This window comes from Adiantum capillus-veneris, chromosome 24 (genome assembly GCF_014529385.1).
Source record: "Adiantum capillus-veneris isolate H3 chromosome 24, ASM1452938v2, whole genome shotgun sequence".
In the NCBI taxonomy this organism is placed as follows: domain Eukaryota; kingdom Viridiplantae; phylum Streptophyta; class Polypodiopsida; order Polypodiales; family Pteridaceae; genus Adiantum; species Adiantum capillus-veneris.
Window position 1 is genome coordinate 8,172,863 of NC_140954.1, and position 17,166 is coordinate 8,190,028.

General features: G+C 40.8%; 1 protein-coding gene across 1 annotated transcript; it reads left to right on the top strand.

The window, feature by feature from the left end:
* Nucleotides 1-777: 777 nt before the first annotated feature.
* LOC147425902 (pentatricopeptide repeat-containing protein DOT4, chloroplastic-like) lies at nt 778-3,074 on the top strand. The gene has a single exon (XM_086498943.1). The coding sequence runs from the start codon at nt 989-991 to the stop codon at nt 2,738-2,740; it is 1,752 nt and encodes a 583-aa protein (XP_086355069.1). The 5' UTR covers nt 778-988; the 3' UTR covers nt 2,741-3,074.
* The last annotated feature ends 14,092 nt before the right edge of the window (nt 3,075-17,166 follow it).

Sequence of the window (17,166 nt, forward strand, 5' to 3'; positions counted from 1 at the left end):
GTTTGCAAGAAAGTAAATTGCAGGGTTTTGTAGTGGTGCATAATATACTAACTCATCAATAGGAATTGGTTGTGGTTCGTGTGCCACCTGGTAATGGAGGTTGTGTCCCAATACTGGTTGACTTCTCTCCATTCTCCCTATGGGTCTAAGTCCTTGTGTTGGGTTTGGTGGATATTTGTAGACATGTTGTCACTATTGTCTCATCGTAATCTTTGCACATTCCCGTCATACTTTGGTCTATAATAGCACTCATGTGTCTCATGGTTGGTCCATTTTCCCTCTATGGCACACCATTTTTTGCTTTGTCGTGGAGCTGTAGGTTGTGGTAGTGGTGGAACAAAGAGTTGTCATTGCCTTCACATTTTCCATGCTTCCGCATCGCCTTGTGGAGTTAGCCTGCCTCGCCTTGCCTCCCCAGTGAGCTTACCAAGAACCTATTTTCAACATTTGCATGCCGCTCATCAATATGGTTGCCTCATCATAAGCTTTAGCTGCATCTTCTGTTGTCTCAAATGTGCCGAGCCACACTTGTCGATCGCCATGTGCCTGCGAGCCCGCCCTTGGCACCCCTTCTGTTTCGGCTCTGTTTGCCAGAGTGGATCTTCGTTGATTCCGCTTATAAAATCTTAAAATGATTGGGTACCCCCTGTTAGCATGATGATTAATTAGAGGCCCGAGGAGCATCCACCTTGATTGATTCGCCTCTTCTTTTCTTTTTCAAAGATTGTATCACCTACTAGGGGTAATTTCCTTGTCAATAAGAAGAGAAGATGAGCAAATGAGAGCGAGATCATCTAGACTTAATGAACGTTCATAGAGGAAGAAATTTTAGAGTTGTTGGATTAATCCCAAGACGTAGTGCTTCCGGGTGAGCTACCATGAAACCTCGAGCGAGACCGTGATGGCCTGAGTCACTAATATAGTGCACAATTTGGCTCAGGCATTATAAGATAATTGTTGATAGCAGGTCCAGAAATGGGTCCAATGGATGAACATGCCAGGCCCTAAACGCAAAGCTGCAATCAATTGGGAGGTGCTTACCTTAGAGGAGGCATTACAGAGTCTGGACCCATTTGCTAGTGAGCTTTCAGTTGACGTTCTCATATGTGTTTCCCACAAGTGTCGGAAAAGAAGGGATTTAGCGAAAGCCCACCAGTTGCTTGAATTTATTAGCAGGAATGGCCTAGAACCTCAGGGACCATTGGGAAACCACTTAGTGCCCATGCTAGTAGAATGTGGAAGCATTGCAAGTGCTCAAGAGATTTTTGAACGATCGACATACCCAAATGTGCACGCATGGACATCCCTCATATCTGGTTATGTTCAAGGTGGCTTTTACAAGCATGCTTGGAATCTGTTCAGGAGAATGCAGGCGAGCTGTGTTTGCATTAACAGCTACACGCTTGTTGCCCTGCTAAAAGCTTCTCTCAATTTGAAGGAGGTGCAGGAGACTCATCTTGAAATTGCCGAAAAAGGTTTTGAAAACGATCTTTTAGTAGGAAGTACCCTGGTTGACTCGTATGTAAAGTGTGGTGGGTTATCAGAGGCACATGGAGTGTTCGGCCAGATGCCGGTTCGAAGTGTCGTGTCATGGACTGCATTGATTGCAGGATATGCAGATAATGGTTTAAGTGAAGAAGCAGTGGATTGCTATGAGCAGATGCAGAAGCAGGGTTTTCTTCCTAATGAAGTCACACTAATATGCATTTTGAAAGCTTGTGCCACTCTCAGAGCCCTGGTGAAGGGTGAGGAAGTACATACTGATATTTGCCAAAAGGGTTATCGTAATCCCTTACTTGAAAGCACCTTAGTTGATATGTATGCTAAGTGTGGCTCACATTTGGAAGCATATGCTGTGTTGAAGCAGCTGTCTGTGCAGGATGTCGTGGCTTGGAATGCGCTTATAGCAGGATACGTAGAATATGAGCTTGGCCAAGAGGCAGTGACTTGCTTCAAACAAATGCAAGATGGTGATGTTCCTGTTGATGCTTTCACAGCTGTCTGTGTCCTGAAAGCTTGTGGTGACACGGGGGCCTCAGACAAAGGATTTGATGTGCACGCAGAAATTATATTGAAATCTTTCGAAAATGACCCTTTTGTAGGCAACACTTTAGTTGACATGTATGGGAAGTGTGGCTTGCTCGTTGAGGCCCGGAAAGTCTTTGACGGCCTGGAAGTCAAAGATCTGGTGTCATGGAATGCAATGTTGAGAGGGTATGGTGCAAACTATGAGGGAACCAAGACTTTGCAGTTGTTTGAATGCATGCAAGAGCATGGTATGAAACCGGATGCAATGACATTCACTAGTGTCTTGAGTGCTTGTAGCCATGTCAACTGTGCACAAAGAGGTCTTGATTTATTTAAGCTTATGTCCATAGATTATTCCATCATCCCAACAATCGATCACTTTACTTGTGTTGTTGATCTTCTTGCACAATCTGGTCAATTGTACGAGGCTGAGAAGCTTCTTGATTTCATGACAGGGGCTCAATCCAAAGAGATGTGGCTAGCTTTGTTGAGTGCTTGTAAAAGCTGCTCTGAATTAGACCTAGGACTCAATTGCTTTCAGCATCTTGTTAAGATAGATCCAGAGTGTTCAACTCCATATATGCTCATGGCAAATATGTATGCAAATGCTGGAAGATGGCAAGAAGCATGTAAAATTGAGGACTTCCAAAGAAAAATCTGCTTGGAAATGGGAGTAAGCTGTAAATATCACTCTTTAGTTATGAATAAGTGAATATCTAAGGATGATGTCAACGTCCAATTGATAATGGCGAAAGATTGAGCTTTCTATGCTGTGCGGGGGTGCATGAAAGCTCGTAGTGATGCAGACCTCCCACTCCATGGCACAAATAGGCCTTGTATGTGGCAAACTGGACAATGCATAGGGTCGAATACAAAGGTTGCTAACCCATTTGTCTACTTTTTCAATCGAAGAGGCCTCTTGAGTGACCTACAACAAAGTGTCTCACCAGATTGATTACAAAGTCTTTGAGATCCCCTTGAAATGGATTAATACATATGGGGAATACCAGCTATATTTATTGTAATAAACGTATTCTTTTTTTCTATTTTGGGTGGACAAGTGGCTTGAGCTTACATAAGCTGATATTGGGCAAGGAGCTTTGTACAGATGAAGTGAATAGTCCCTGCCAAGGTCCGTGAAGAAATCAGTTTCTATTTAACACTTAATAAAAACCTCAGCGGCTGCAGCCACAGACATTCATCTCACAAATGTTACGAGTCAACTCATAGACATAGAAGTCCTTAGGTAGAGTATAGTCAACTCAATGCTCAAGATGCATTTGTAAAGAAAAGCACACCTTGAAACACTACGAACTCAAATCAGTTTGTCTCTTGACGAAGCTACGCATCAAGCACTGCACCAGGCTCGACCACTGAAACGGTGTGAACTTTTGGTATTGTAAGTACTAAGTACCTAACCAAATCAAAGCACAGCAGGTCACACTTGTGTTGCACGAAGCTTTCAGTGTAAATGAAAGGGAAGACTTTCATAGTGTTGATTGATGGAGACCGATCTTTCTTATATGTCTCAAGGAGCACTATGAAATAGCTACAATTATTCATTGTTTGAAGGAAGGAATTGAGCTGGTGTTTGAGGATAGCAATAACAAGAAGGAAATGGAACACACTACGATGTCTTGAATCCTCATGGTCAAAGCAAAAAACGATAATAAAGCAACTAAACTAATCTATAAGATGATTCTATCTTCAAGGAAATTCAAGAGAAACTCTTGTGTCCTAAGGCCCAAAACCTTTTCAAAGAGTGGATGATGTTATCATATGTGTGGTAGTGATGTGTGTGAACACACTTAGGACCTTCGGGGCATTTTTTCTTCATTAGAAGGTTTTCTCCCGTGCAATGTATATACGCCCATCATTCTAGAGCTAAATTATCTTTCTATCGTGCACTTAGCAATACATTCTTTTGCTTGTTACAATATTAAAAGCAAAGGCTACAGGTTGTACCATCTGTAAACAAAAAGTATCTTGGTTGCATGAGATGTTGTGTTTGTGGAAGAATTTATTTAACCTTTGTTATCATGTGCTAGACATAGTAATGTAATCTTCTAAGACATTTATGACATTGGTGCCTCTTTTTAATGGTGGAAACTTGAATGTAACTTCAATTGAGGCACACGTATAACCTATGGGGGTTTCTGAAAATGTTATGGACCAGCCTATTTTACTGGATCAAATGTACATGATGTACCTGATGTAGAAAGGGCTGAGAATGAGGAGGCTAGAGCTATGCCAAAATGGCTGGTGCATACTTTGCATGACAGTAAATTGGATGCACCTATGTCTAATCGTACTCCTTCAAGTTCTCTCCATGCATCTTATGTGTCCGATTGTTATGCTTTTGCTGTTTTTAGTTTCTGTGATAAGGAGGAACCTCTTCCTTTTGATGAAGCACATAATTCAAAAAATTTGAAAGCTTTCATGTAATTAGAATATGATGCACTTATAGAAAACGACACATGGACTTTATGTGATTTGTCTCTTGGCAAAAAGGCCATTAGTACGAAGTGGGTTTACAAGTTGAAAAGTAAGCGGGATGGTGAGATTGATCGCTACAAGGTTCAACAAAAAGACAGACTATAAAGCGACTTTTGCTCCCACTTATCGTATGACGGTTGTTCCTTTTTATGTGCATTGACAGCTCATTTTAGATGGAATGTACATCAATCAAACATTGTTACTGCTTTCTTGAATGGTGATATATTTTGAGGAAGTATATGTAACGCAATCTCGCGGTTTTTTCAAGAAAGGATTATAAAGTGTGCAAATGTAAGAAAGCTTTATATGGGTTGAAACAATCTCCTTGTGCTTGGTATAAGAAAGCTTGACACTCATGTGTTTAAACAAAGCTTTCGGAATAGTCCAACTGAAAGTACTTTGTATGTCGAGTGTGAGGGTGATGTGTTTCTCATCGTCGTTCTATATGTAGATGATTTGATGATTACTGGTTTGAATGAGACACACATTGCTGAATTCAAGGCTGATTTGAATGATTCAAGGTTGATTTGAATGCTACTTTCAAGATGAAATACTTGGGACTTTTGCATCATTACTTGGGTATATGATTTAAGCAGTGTGATGGAAGTATTGCCTTGTGTCAAGAAAGCTATACAAAGATATTACTATGTAAGTTTGAACTTGAGGACTACAAACCTATTGCTAATCCAATGAAAACATATGTGAAATTGAGTCTTCATGATGCTGAAGATCTTATCGATATCACTCTTTATTTGCATGTACTTAACCAATTCAACCACTATGGGACATACCCTCTCCTTCGTGCCATCCGTCTAGGGATACCTCACATTTGTCTATGGAGATTGAATTCCCACCTCTGTCACCTTTACCATGCCCTCTTCCCTTCTTCCCCCACCCACTAACACTACAACACCATCACCTCCTACCACCCACCCTCACCCATGACACTCCATCCTCTCCACCTCTACCATGCGTCCCATCAACCTGTTATGTTCCTCAATCCTTCATAGCTTCTACGCTACCAGCTTTGTAAAAACTTTCATTTTGCTCCTCTTTCCGTGCTCTTTCAATTAAGTATAAGTATTGCAAATTTCATTGAAATATTTCCTGAAGTTTGAGAGTTCATACTTCCCCAATGACTTTTATTACAGGTAGTATGAGAAGACTATATCTAAGGCTTCCTACACTTCTACCTTTTGAGTTCTTGCTCTGCCATCAACTCCATACATTTGTGTCTTCATGTGTCCCCCCATGTGCCATTCCACCTTGCACCTATCAAAACCCCCAACATCTAACTCCTTCATAGCATATTGGGACTTGATTATTTAAAGGATACTAGTGCGGTGGAACACCCAATTTTACACATTAAATTTCTCACTATCAACCTCAAAATTACCCAGCCACCAAATGTTCTTCTTTAACTACACACTAAAATTTTTAAGGCTTTCCCCCGCCCCTCTCGTATCAAAAGCTCTATTCATGAGGTTTATTGACACTCGCTCAAGTTTTCTATACTTTATAATTTCACTTTCATCTAATTTAACTAGAGTGATTTGTTAGCTGTGTTCGCAACGAATTGAGATCAAGCAAAGTATTGAAAAATTATATATGCCATTTCAACACTTCTCAAATGGAAAAAAATCGACAAGTTCTGTTATTTGCTGCTATTAAATATGTGTAAGATATTTATTAAATGGGAGGGCAGACATTAAAATGAAACACATGCGTGCGACACACACACACAGTTTCATGAAAGCTTGTTACACACACAGACACTTACTTTCATGAAAGCGTATTAGAGTGTTTCGTTAGCTATGTTCGCATCGAATTGAGATTGAACAAAGTATTGAAAAAATGTATATGCCATTTCAACACTTCTCAAATGAAAAAAAGAGAAGTTTTATTATTTGATGCTATTAATTATGTCTGAGATATTTATTAACTGGGAGGAGAGACATTAAAATGAGAGAGAGAGAGAGAGAGAGAGAGAGAGAGAGAGAGAGTTTTTCCATCCATGAGTGTAGATTCTTTTATTTGAGTGTGTGCTTGGAATGCCGCTTTAAAGGTGTACCTTGCAAAAATGGGATTCCGATCGTAGTGTTTTAGAGGTTTACCTCCCAAAAAACCACAAGGAGGGTTAGAATCGTGTCAAGCTCAATGTTTGTAATCATACAAGATATTAACGTTATTAATTGTTTGTTGTTCCATTTTTATGTTTCAAAAAAAAGAAAACATGTAAGGAGACTTGCATGGGGAAGTTTGCACAGTCCTCCCCAATTTGTATAATACGAGGGAACATGCCATTCCCACGGCAGTGTGCAATTTTCAGTGCGTTCATGAATTGCATTCTTCGTGTCAAAAATAAAAAAATGGCAATGCTTACTCACCGTGCGATTGAATGTGACCGCACTGCTCAAAACAAACATGATAGTGGAGGCGGAGTGGACATTGGAAAGCTTGAAACTGCGTTACCAAGCTTTGGTATGGAAGAGTCAAGAGTGCGCCTTTCGAGTAATAGAGGACCATTTTGAGTATGGTATGTGCATACTCGAGGTGAAGTGGCCAAGGAAAAGGCTGAAGTTGCGTTGCCAAAGCTTTGGTATGGAAGAGCTGAGAGGCTCTTTTGCAATGGTAGACAACTAAATATGTTTACCTTACAAATACTTGATAGATGCCGTTCCAAGTGATCCTTACGTATGCTTTTTGGCGTTGCTCTTGTTGTGCACATCCCACAAACAGTGGATTCCAGGAGTCCACACTCCAGATAGGAAGTTGAAAACAACCTAGAGCTTTCTAGCCCTGCTCCTATTGTGTGTATCTCGCGAAGAGATGCCGTTCCAAGTGATCCTTACATGAACTTTCTGGCCCTGTTCTTGTTGCGCACATCCCACAATTAGTGCATTCCAAGAGGCAACATTTGAGACACAAAGCTCCTCAATCACTTTTTGTGCTTTCTCAAGCGCACCACATTTGGCATACATATCGACCAAGAAAGTGCTTAGCACGACTTTCTTTTCTCAACAGCCTCTTACTAACAATACTATTGTGAATTTTTGTGCCCATATCAGCATCTTGCATAGAGCCACATGCCTTTTAAGATACATGCGTAGGTGATTGCATCTCGAGACGAGCTGAAACTGCAATTGCCTGCTGTTGCGAGATAAAACAAGCAAGACAAGGGCATTCCAAGAGATGTCTTTCCAAGTGATCCTTACACGTGCTTTCTGGCCCTACTCTTGTTGTGCGCATCCCGCAAACAGTGCATTCCAAGAGGCGACATTCCGAACAGGAAGCTCCGCAGGCACTTTTCAAGCGCACCACATTTGGCATACATATCAACCAAGGCATTGCCAAGCACGGCATCTTTTTTCATCAACAACCCCTAACTGACAATATAATTATGAATTTTTGTGCCTCTTGTGTATGCCTTCAAGATGTATGCGTAGGTGATTGCATCTGCTGAAATCAAACATCAGTGCATTCCAAGAGTCCACACTCTGGATAGGAAAAGCCTTGAGCTTTTTGGCCCTCTCCTATTATGCGTATGCGCGACGAGTGCATTCCAAGTGATCCTTACATGTGCTTTCTGGACCTGCTCCTGTTATGAGTATTGCGCGACGAGTGCATTCCAAGAGACGCCATTCCAAGTGATTCTTAGAGGTGCTTTCTGGCCCTACTCTTGTTGTGCACATCCCACAAACAATGCATTCCAGGAGTCCACACTCTGGATAGGAAGCTGAAAACAGCCTAGAGCTTTCTCCTGTTGTGTGTATCCTATGACCAGTGCATTACAAGAGACACCGTTCCAAGTGATCCTTACATGTGCTTTCTGGCCCGTTCTTGTTGCGCACATCCCGCAATCCAAGAAGCAACCTTTCGGACAGGAAGCTCCTCAAGCACTTTTTGTGCTTTCTCAAGTGCACCACATTTGGCATACATATCGACCAAGAAAGTGCCAAGCATGACATTGTTTTCAACCGCCTCTTACTTTGTGCCCATATCAGCATCTTGCATAGAGCGACATGCCTTTTAAGATACATGCGAAGGTGATTCCATCTGGAGACAAGTTGAAACTGCGACGACTTGTTGTTGCGAGATAAAAAAGAAACACATGCCTGTTTTCGCGAGATTAAAAAAGCAAGACCTGCGACAACCTTCTGTTGCAAGATAAAGACCTGTTGCAAACCTCACCCAACAGAAGCAACGATGCAACTATATCAAATGGATCCTGTCCTTTTAAAAGCTCTGCTGCTTTCTGGCCTGCTCTTGTTGTGCACATCCCACAAACAGTGCATTCCAAGAGGCGGCATTCTGGACAAGAAGCTCCTCAAGCACTTCACAAGCGCACCACATTTGGCATACATATCAACCAAGGCATTGCCAAGCATGACATCTTTTGTCATCAACAACTCCTGATTGACAATATAATCATGAATCTTTGTGCCTCTTGCGTATTCCTTCAAAGATGCATGCGTAGGTTATTGCATCTGATGAAATCAGACATCAATGCATTCCAGGAGTCCACACTTGGGATAGGAAAAGCCTAGAGCTTTCTGGCCCTGCTCCTGTTATGCGTATCGCACGACGAGTGTATTCCAAGAGACACCGTTCCAAGTGATCCGTACAGGTGCTCGTGTTGTGCATAATCAGACATCAATGCATTCCTGCCCGAAATGTCGCTTCCTGGATGCAATGATTGAGGGATGTGTGCTTTCTCAAACGCACCACATTTGGCATACACCAAGAAAGAACCAAGCATTACATTTTTTTCAACAACCTCTTACTAACTTTGTGCCCATATCGGCATCTTGCATAGAGCCACATGCCTTTGAAGATACATGCGTAGGTGATTGCATCTAGATATCAACATCTTGCATAGAGCCACATGCCTTTTAAGATACATGCCACAACCATGTTGCACATATCTTGCAATCAACGCACTCCAATACACGACACTTTGCACTGAAAGCTCATCAAGAAAATTTTATGCTTTCACAAAAGCACCATATATATATTAGCCAAATAATTTCTCCAAGAGCCCTTGAGTAGCAATCTCATTGTGAATTCTCTCACTCATGTGAAGGTCTTGTGTGGCCACACACTTTCGAAGTGGTGAAAGCATACGTGCTTGCATCTGGAGAAAGACCTTCCCTTCGTATCAGGTTAAAACAACCCAAAGCTTTCTTGCCATGGCCATGTTGGGCATAACAAATCAATGGACCTCATCAACAGACCCAAGTGACTACACGCATTGAGCACACTGAGAGAAGTGATTGCAATCGGGGAGTTGCCCTTGTGTTGCATCTCACAAATAAACTTCAGAGCTTCTTCGACCTGCCCTTGCTGGACATATCCTCCTATAGAGGACTCAAGAGACTTCCTCTCATGGAAACCTCACTTTGCATATGGTAAAACAGCCCAGAGCTTTCCTTGCAAGAGCCATGTTATGCATCTCCTGCAATCAACAAGCTCTAAGAGATGACATCCCAAAGAGGATCTCCATCAAGAACTTTTCATGCTTTTGTGACGGCACCACATTTGAGATACATATGGACCACCGCCAAGCACGACATCTTTCGCCAACAACCCCTGACCAACAATCTCATCGAGAATTCTCTCACCCATGTCGACGTCTTGCGTAAGGCCATTTTCCTTCAAGGGGCAAGCATAGGTGACTGCACTTGGAGAAAGACCTTCCCTTTGCATCCAGTTAAATCAGCCCACAAATTTCTTGCTAAAGACATGTTGAGCATATCTCCCGATCAACGCTCTTTAAGAGACAATATCCCACAGAGAACTTTTTGTCCTTTTGTGAGGGCATCACATTTGGCATACATATCAACCAAAGCACAGCCAAGAATGACATATTTTTTTGACTCGCAATCTCATCGTGAATTCTGTCACTCATGTTAGAAGGCTGGGCCCATGCCTTCAAGGTGCAAGCATAACCGGTGATTACATCTAGAGAGAGGCCTCCCCTTCGCATCCGGTGAAAACAAGCTCTTGTCATAGCCATGTTGTGCACATCCAACAATCAACGCATTTCAACAAACCACATTTCGGATAGAAAGGTCATGAAGAACTTTTTGTACTTTGTAGGGCATCATCACATTTGGCATACACATTGATCAAAGCACTGCCACACACTACATATTTTTCATAAGGTCGTAGACCTTCAAGGTACAATCATAGGTAAATACATTTGGCTACAACCACATTGAGCATATTCCGCAATCAAGGTGTTCCAAGTGATGACGTTGAGGACAAGAACCCATCAAGAACTTCTTATGCTTTTGTGGAGCTCATTGTATATCCTGCTGACTGGGTTGAAATCTGTCTTGCTGAGCATATCAATAGCATTCTAGGAGACATTTCGGATAGACAACTGCAATTGAAAGGGAGAAGTGCCAACATAGTGGAAAAATTACTTGTGAAGAAAACCTGGACAGACAAAAGACTTGTGTGAATGCAAGAGACCGTGTTTGCCATCATGTCAAATATGCAGCCAGCCATCGGAATCCTCTGACTAACAACATTACTAGTGAATTTTTGTGCCACATGCCTTCAAGATGCATGCATAGGTGACTGCATCTGGAGAGAGGCACATCTGTTGAAAATCCTAACTGTTTTGAAAGTCGTCCGTGACAACCACGATGCTATTTTTATCGGTATAGACGAGTTGCTGTAACAAAGCCTTTTTTTTCCGTTTCGCAATAATCGACACGTGGATGCATGATGTGCTAACCACTGCCTTAGAATCTCATCATGAATCTGCTTCTCCCTATCAATAGCTTTGATTGTGGCACAAGCTTTCAATGTACAGACATACGTCACTGCATTTGGCAAAACACCCTCACATTGCATCTGCTCAAGACAATCTAGAACAAATCGACCTCGTCCTTCATGCGCATAACCTGCTAACACGATAGTCCATGTTCTCAAGAAGTGTTTTGCCCTCATCAAGCTTGCCACCTTGCCATGCACAACATGTTTCTGCAAAAATCCCCTAATAGCCCCTCATTGCATAGGTGATTGCATTTGAAGAAAGGCCTTTCCTTTGCATCTGCTAAAAATATCTCAGTGGTTCATTACCACAGCCACGTTGGGCAACATGTTTTTGCAAAAATCCCCTAATAGCCCCTCATTGCATAGGTGATTGCATTTGAAGAAAGGCCTTTCCTTTGCATCTGCTAAAAATATCTCAGTGGTTCGTTGCCACAGCCACGTTGGGCATATATGGTGAAACATCCTAGCCATGAAGAAAGGCCTTTCTTTACATTTGGTCAAAAAATCTCATTGCTTTTTTGTCACAGCCATGTTGGGTTTTTCCTGCAGTGCACCACATTTGGCAAACATATCGACCAAGGCACTGCCAAGCACGACATCTTTTTTCAAAAACCTCTTGACTAACAATATAATTGTGAATTTTTGTGCCTATATCAGCATCTTGCATAGAGCTTCAAGATGCATGCATTGGTGTTGCATCTAGAGAGAGGCCCTCACTTCCCATTTACTAAAAACACATGGCATTCCTTGCCCTGATTTCTCAAGCGCACCACATTTGGCATACATATCGACCAAGACAATGCCAAGAACAACATCTTTTTTCAACAGCCTCTGACTGAATTTTTGTCCCCACATCAATATCTTCCGTAGAGCCAGATGCCTTCAAGGTGCATGCATAGGTCATTGCATCTTGTGCTTTCTCAAGCACACCACATTTGGCATACATATCGACCAAGACAATGCCAAGCACAACATCTTTTTTCAACAACCTCTTACTGATTTTTTGTGCCCATATCAACATCTTTTGTGCTTTCTCAAGCACACCACATTTAGCATAAATATTGACCAAGACAATGCTAAGCACAACATCTTTTTTCAACAGCCTCTCACTGAAATTTTGTGTCCATATCAGCATCTTGCGTAGAGCCAGATGCCTTCAAGATGCACACGTATGCATACATATCGACTAAGACAACGCCATGCACGCTGATATGGGCACGGCATCTATTTTCAATAGCCTTTGACTAACAATGTAATAGTAAATCATTTTTTCCCATATCAACATCTTGCATAGAGCCAAATGACTTCAAGATGCACGCGTAGGTGATTGCATCTGGAGAGAGGCCCTTGCTTTGCATGTGCTGAAAAGATATGACATTCCAAACAAAACACTGAGAGGGAGCTAGAAGCAACAGCCTCTGAGTAACGATGTAATAGTAGAGCCATATGACTGCAATATGCACGCATAGGTGATTGCATCTGGAGAGAGGCCCTTGCTTTGCATCTGCTGAAAAGATATGACATTCGAAACAGAACACTGAAAGGGAGCTGAATGAACAATGTAATAGTAGTAATGTTTTTTTGCCCATATCAGCATCTTGCGTAGAGCCAGAGGCAGTCAAGATGCACGCGTAGGTGATTGCATCTGGAGAGAGGCCCTTGCTTTGCATCTGCTGAAAAGATATGACATTCGAAACAGAACACTGAAAGGGAGCTGAATGAACAATGTAATAGTAGTAATGTTTTTTTGCCCATATCAGCATCTTGCGTAGAGCCAGAGGCAGTCAAGATGCATGCATAGCTGATTGCATTTGGAGAGAGGCCCTTGCTTTGTATTTGCTGAAAAGAGATGACATTCCAAACGAGACGAAGCTGTTCGTGAGCGCTGCCTGTAATAAAGCGCGCACGACCTGTTAAAAATAAGTATGCAGTATTGAAGCCGTTTGAAAAGCGATGCCAAGTGGACGAAGGAGCTGTGAGATTTCTGAATCTTCGTGTATGCATCACAAAAGAAAAATGGCACACCCATTCACCTTAGTATGCTAAAAATCATAGAATTTTATTATTTTTCCCTCTGAAGTTCTAATGAAATAGTCGAATTTGAGGTCTTTATTCTTACTAAGATATATATAATTGAAGTGGAAAGGCTCTCTAAGTATCTCCATCACCTTGGATCAATTCAAAGCCTTGCCTGTTGAACAATTGATGGCTTTAGTAACAAAGAGCCCTTCAATCTTGATTGCTTCAAGTGTTTATTCATCATCTTGAATAGCTTTTGGTAGCCTTCCGGACCCCAATTTTGTCCATAGTCCCATGAGCTTCATCCTTGTCCAAGGTAGAACTTTGCAAAAATCGTTGACGTGTTTCTTCCTAACCTTCTTGAACCTTCTCTCATCCAACAAGAACATGGGGGATCAATTCACAAAATCATTGTGATGCAGCTCTCATGTTTCCTTGAGGACAGTCTGCTAAACTAAGGACCTAAGGTAATCCTATAGCACCCAAGGATACCAAATTGGAAAAAAAGAACCACCTTGAAAAATAAACCAATTTTACCTCATTGCTTATATTCTTCTATTGTAGCCTCCACCTTCTCTCTTGAGACTCTCAATATTTTTTAACTATTGTAGTAAATGGTTATCTAGCTTAATAATGCCCCTTTGTGGTACACATTTTTATGTATAGTTTAATAGCCCTTCTATGCCATTTCTTACAAATCTCATCAATGAAAAGCTATGGAATAATAGTAGGGTGCTTTTGATGATGGGGTCTATGGGATACAATTTACCATTTATCCATAAGTCAATGTGCTTCTTTCCCTTTAATCTCATTGCTTTAATGATAGAAGGAGGAGTTTCATAAACCCTATTTCAAGAAACTTTTTCTTTTTTGAAGGGGGGAATATTCATCTTCCAACTCAACATAGAAATGATAGATACCTCTCCTAGTAGGATTCATGGCTGCAATACCAAAGTCAAATCTTGGATATGGGGAAGAAGGCGATGGGATGGATATGGCAAAGAAATGACAAGAAGAGTAGGGGGGAATTTAAAAGTTGGACCAAAAGAGAAAATTGATGCTTTTGGGAGGGAAAAGGGACACATCTTCAAGAGATTTGAAAATGACACTACATGTGAGGCCCCAAAAAGTGACATCCCAGTGAAAAGGTGGAGGTTTTTCCAAATTTTAGCTTTTTGAATTTCTTGTCCACATTTTCTAAAATAAAAAGCATTTTCTATATATACCATTTCTTACAGGGGAAAAAATAATCTCAAACTTAGCTAATGTGGTGCATTCAATGGGTGATGCAAGTTGTTTACGTACAAGGTCTTTTTCATTTTTTGTAGTTTCTTAGCCTTGCACACTACTAATTTTTCTTCATGCTCTTCTACATATGAGGGTAGGGTTCTAAGTGTTTGCTTTGGAAGCCTCTAAAAGTTCTGTTCCTCAATCCCTGTATAAATATTACATATCTACTTCTAAAGGAGGTCGATTTTAGAAAATTTCTTCAAAGGAGCTAATCTTTGTCCACAATTGAAATTCCTTTCATTCCACTCTCAAATTCTGGCACTATTTGATTTATTATTTTTTAATGGCTCATTAGGTTTGGATTGAATGATCTTCTTGGACTTTACCTCTATGGCCTCTTTTCTTCTAGTTGTTCAGAGGCTTGTTTCTGAGATTCCCTAAGTTATTTTGTTATCCTGACTAATCTCTCAAAAGCTTCAATTTTTGTTGCTTCAAGCTTTGGGTGCCAATAGTTTTTGCATATGTTCTCGAGGTTTTGGCCTACCTGTAAGCTGGCTTGATATGCTTCTAAAGTCTTGTTTATAAGTTCATAGATGTTATCTACCAAAATGGATCCTCCTGATCTGACTATAGATTCCACTATCTTTTTAGACTCAGACTTGGTTCTTTTTTCCATAATTTCTTGGGCTTTAGCCTCTACTTAAGTATTAAGTTTTTATTTTCTCTTTTCATACCTTTATCGTTTGGCCTTTAAAGTTTGATGAAGATTTGTATCATCGATTCAATTTTTGATGAGCTTGATCATATTATGTCTACCAAATTTATAGGCATTTTTCCTTTTATGGGAACTTTTTGTGCAGTCCTTAGAGAAGTGTCCCCCCATGTTGCACTGACATTCCGTGGAATAGACTAGTGGTGATATTAATCCCTCTTGGTCTTGTGGACACTCATTCTTCCAATGGTTAGGTGCTCCACATTTATGGCATTCCCCACTTCTTTGTTGAATTGGTGGAGCTCTTATCATAGGTGATCTGACCCCTTGGTTTGCAAGAAAGTAAATTGCAGGGTTTTGTAGTGGTGCATAATATACTAACTCATCAATAGGAATTGGTTGTGGTTTGTACCAACCTTCCTCTATCACTCTAGAATAATTTTCTAGAGAGTTATACGTACAAGTGCATGTTCTTCCCTCCTTTCTTTTGGTTTCATAATCTTGACTAGACTAGTGTGCCACCCGGTAATGGAGGTTGTGTCCCAATACTGGTCGATCTCTCTTCATTCCCCCTATGGGTCTAAGTCCTTGTGTTGGCTTTGGTGAATATTTGTAGACATGTTGTCACTATTGTCTCATCAGAATGTATTGCACATTTTCGTCATACTTCGGTCTATGATAGCACTCATGTGTCTCATGGTTGGTCCATTTTCCCTCTATGGCACACCATTTTTTGCTTTGTTGTGGAGCTGTAGGTTGTGGTAGTGGTGGAACAAGGAGTTGTCCTTGCCTTTGTGTTTCTCTGGGCATCTTTTTTCGTAACTATGACTGAGTTTGTGTAACTATCTTTAGGACCTCCAAAAACTATTTTGTTAGTACCAGTCCAATTTGTCTGGGTAGAGCTGCTGTGGTTTGCTCGCCCTTAGTGTCTGATCCTTCTTCCTGCTCGGAATAGATGTCACAACTGTACCCCAAATCTATCACATTGCATATGCAAAGCTATAACATCCCATGTTTCATACTATATAGGCTAGCATGCAAGTTTTTGTTGAGCAATCCTTCCAAGAACAATGATACTAGTCTTTCTTGCCTTGGTAACTGTTCAAATTGGCTATTAGGTCTCCCCAATCTTGAAAAAATAAAAAACCTTTCAAAACATCTTAAATGCGTAAGTGAAGGGTGAGCTTAGGAAATGAAAAGACACATGAAGGTGGAAAGTCAAAATAATTTTTGTGTCCCATATAAATTAGTGGTCTACTTCACATTGATATATTTGTTTCTCTTTTCCTTTATTTCTCCTTTAACGTTTTCTTCTCTTTAACGCGTCCTTGCACTATGTAGGTACTAAATTTTCTTTTTTCTTTTTGGCTAGTATAATCTTGTATGGTTTCTGTAATGAAAATAAAAAATGATTTATTTATTGCAAATGACACGTGGAAAAAGCTAAGGAATATGCAAAAGGACATCACATTTATGTATATCTTATTCAAGTGCTCTTTATGAGCTATGGTCATTTATGTCCGACCGGTGAGTATGTATTCATTTTGAGCATTTAAGAAATCTATAAACAGATACATGCAAGAGGAAAATGCTCACTATTGCATGGGGGGAGATTGCACCCAGTGCCTGTGTACTTCTTCTCTCTTCTCTCTTGTTGTGCCAGTGTAGCACTCCACTTTAGGAGGTGCACCTACACGCGCTCTCTCACTCTATCTCTCTCTTTGTCTCTCTTTGTCTCACGTATAGCTATGATTATGTACAAGTGTTATTAGCAGGTATGCAGATCTGTTGTTTTATGCCATGAAGTATGTTATTTTCAGTATTTTGTAGAAACTTCCATGCCTCCGACTGCAGCAGTGGTATCAGAGCCAAGGCTACACTCCAATTATTGAAGA

What these genes read in the sequence shown, in the direction of transcription:
- LOC147425902 (XM_086498943.1), top strand. Translation starts at nt 989, where the DNA reads ATGAACATGCCAGGCCCTAAACGCAAAGCTGCAATCAATTGGGAGGTG.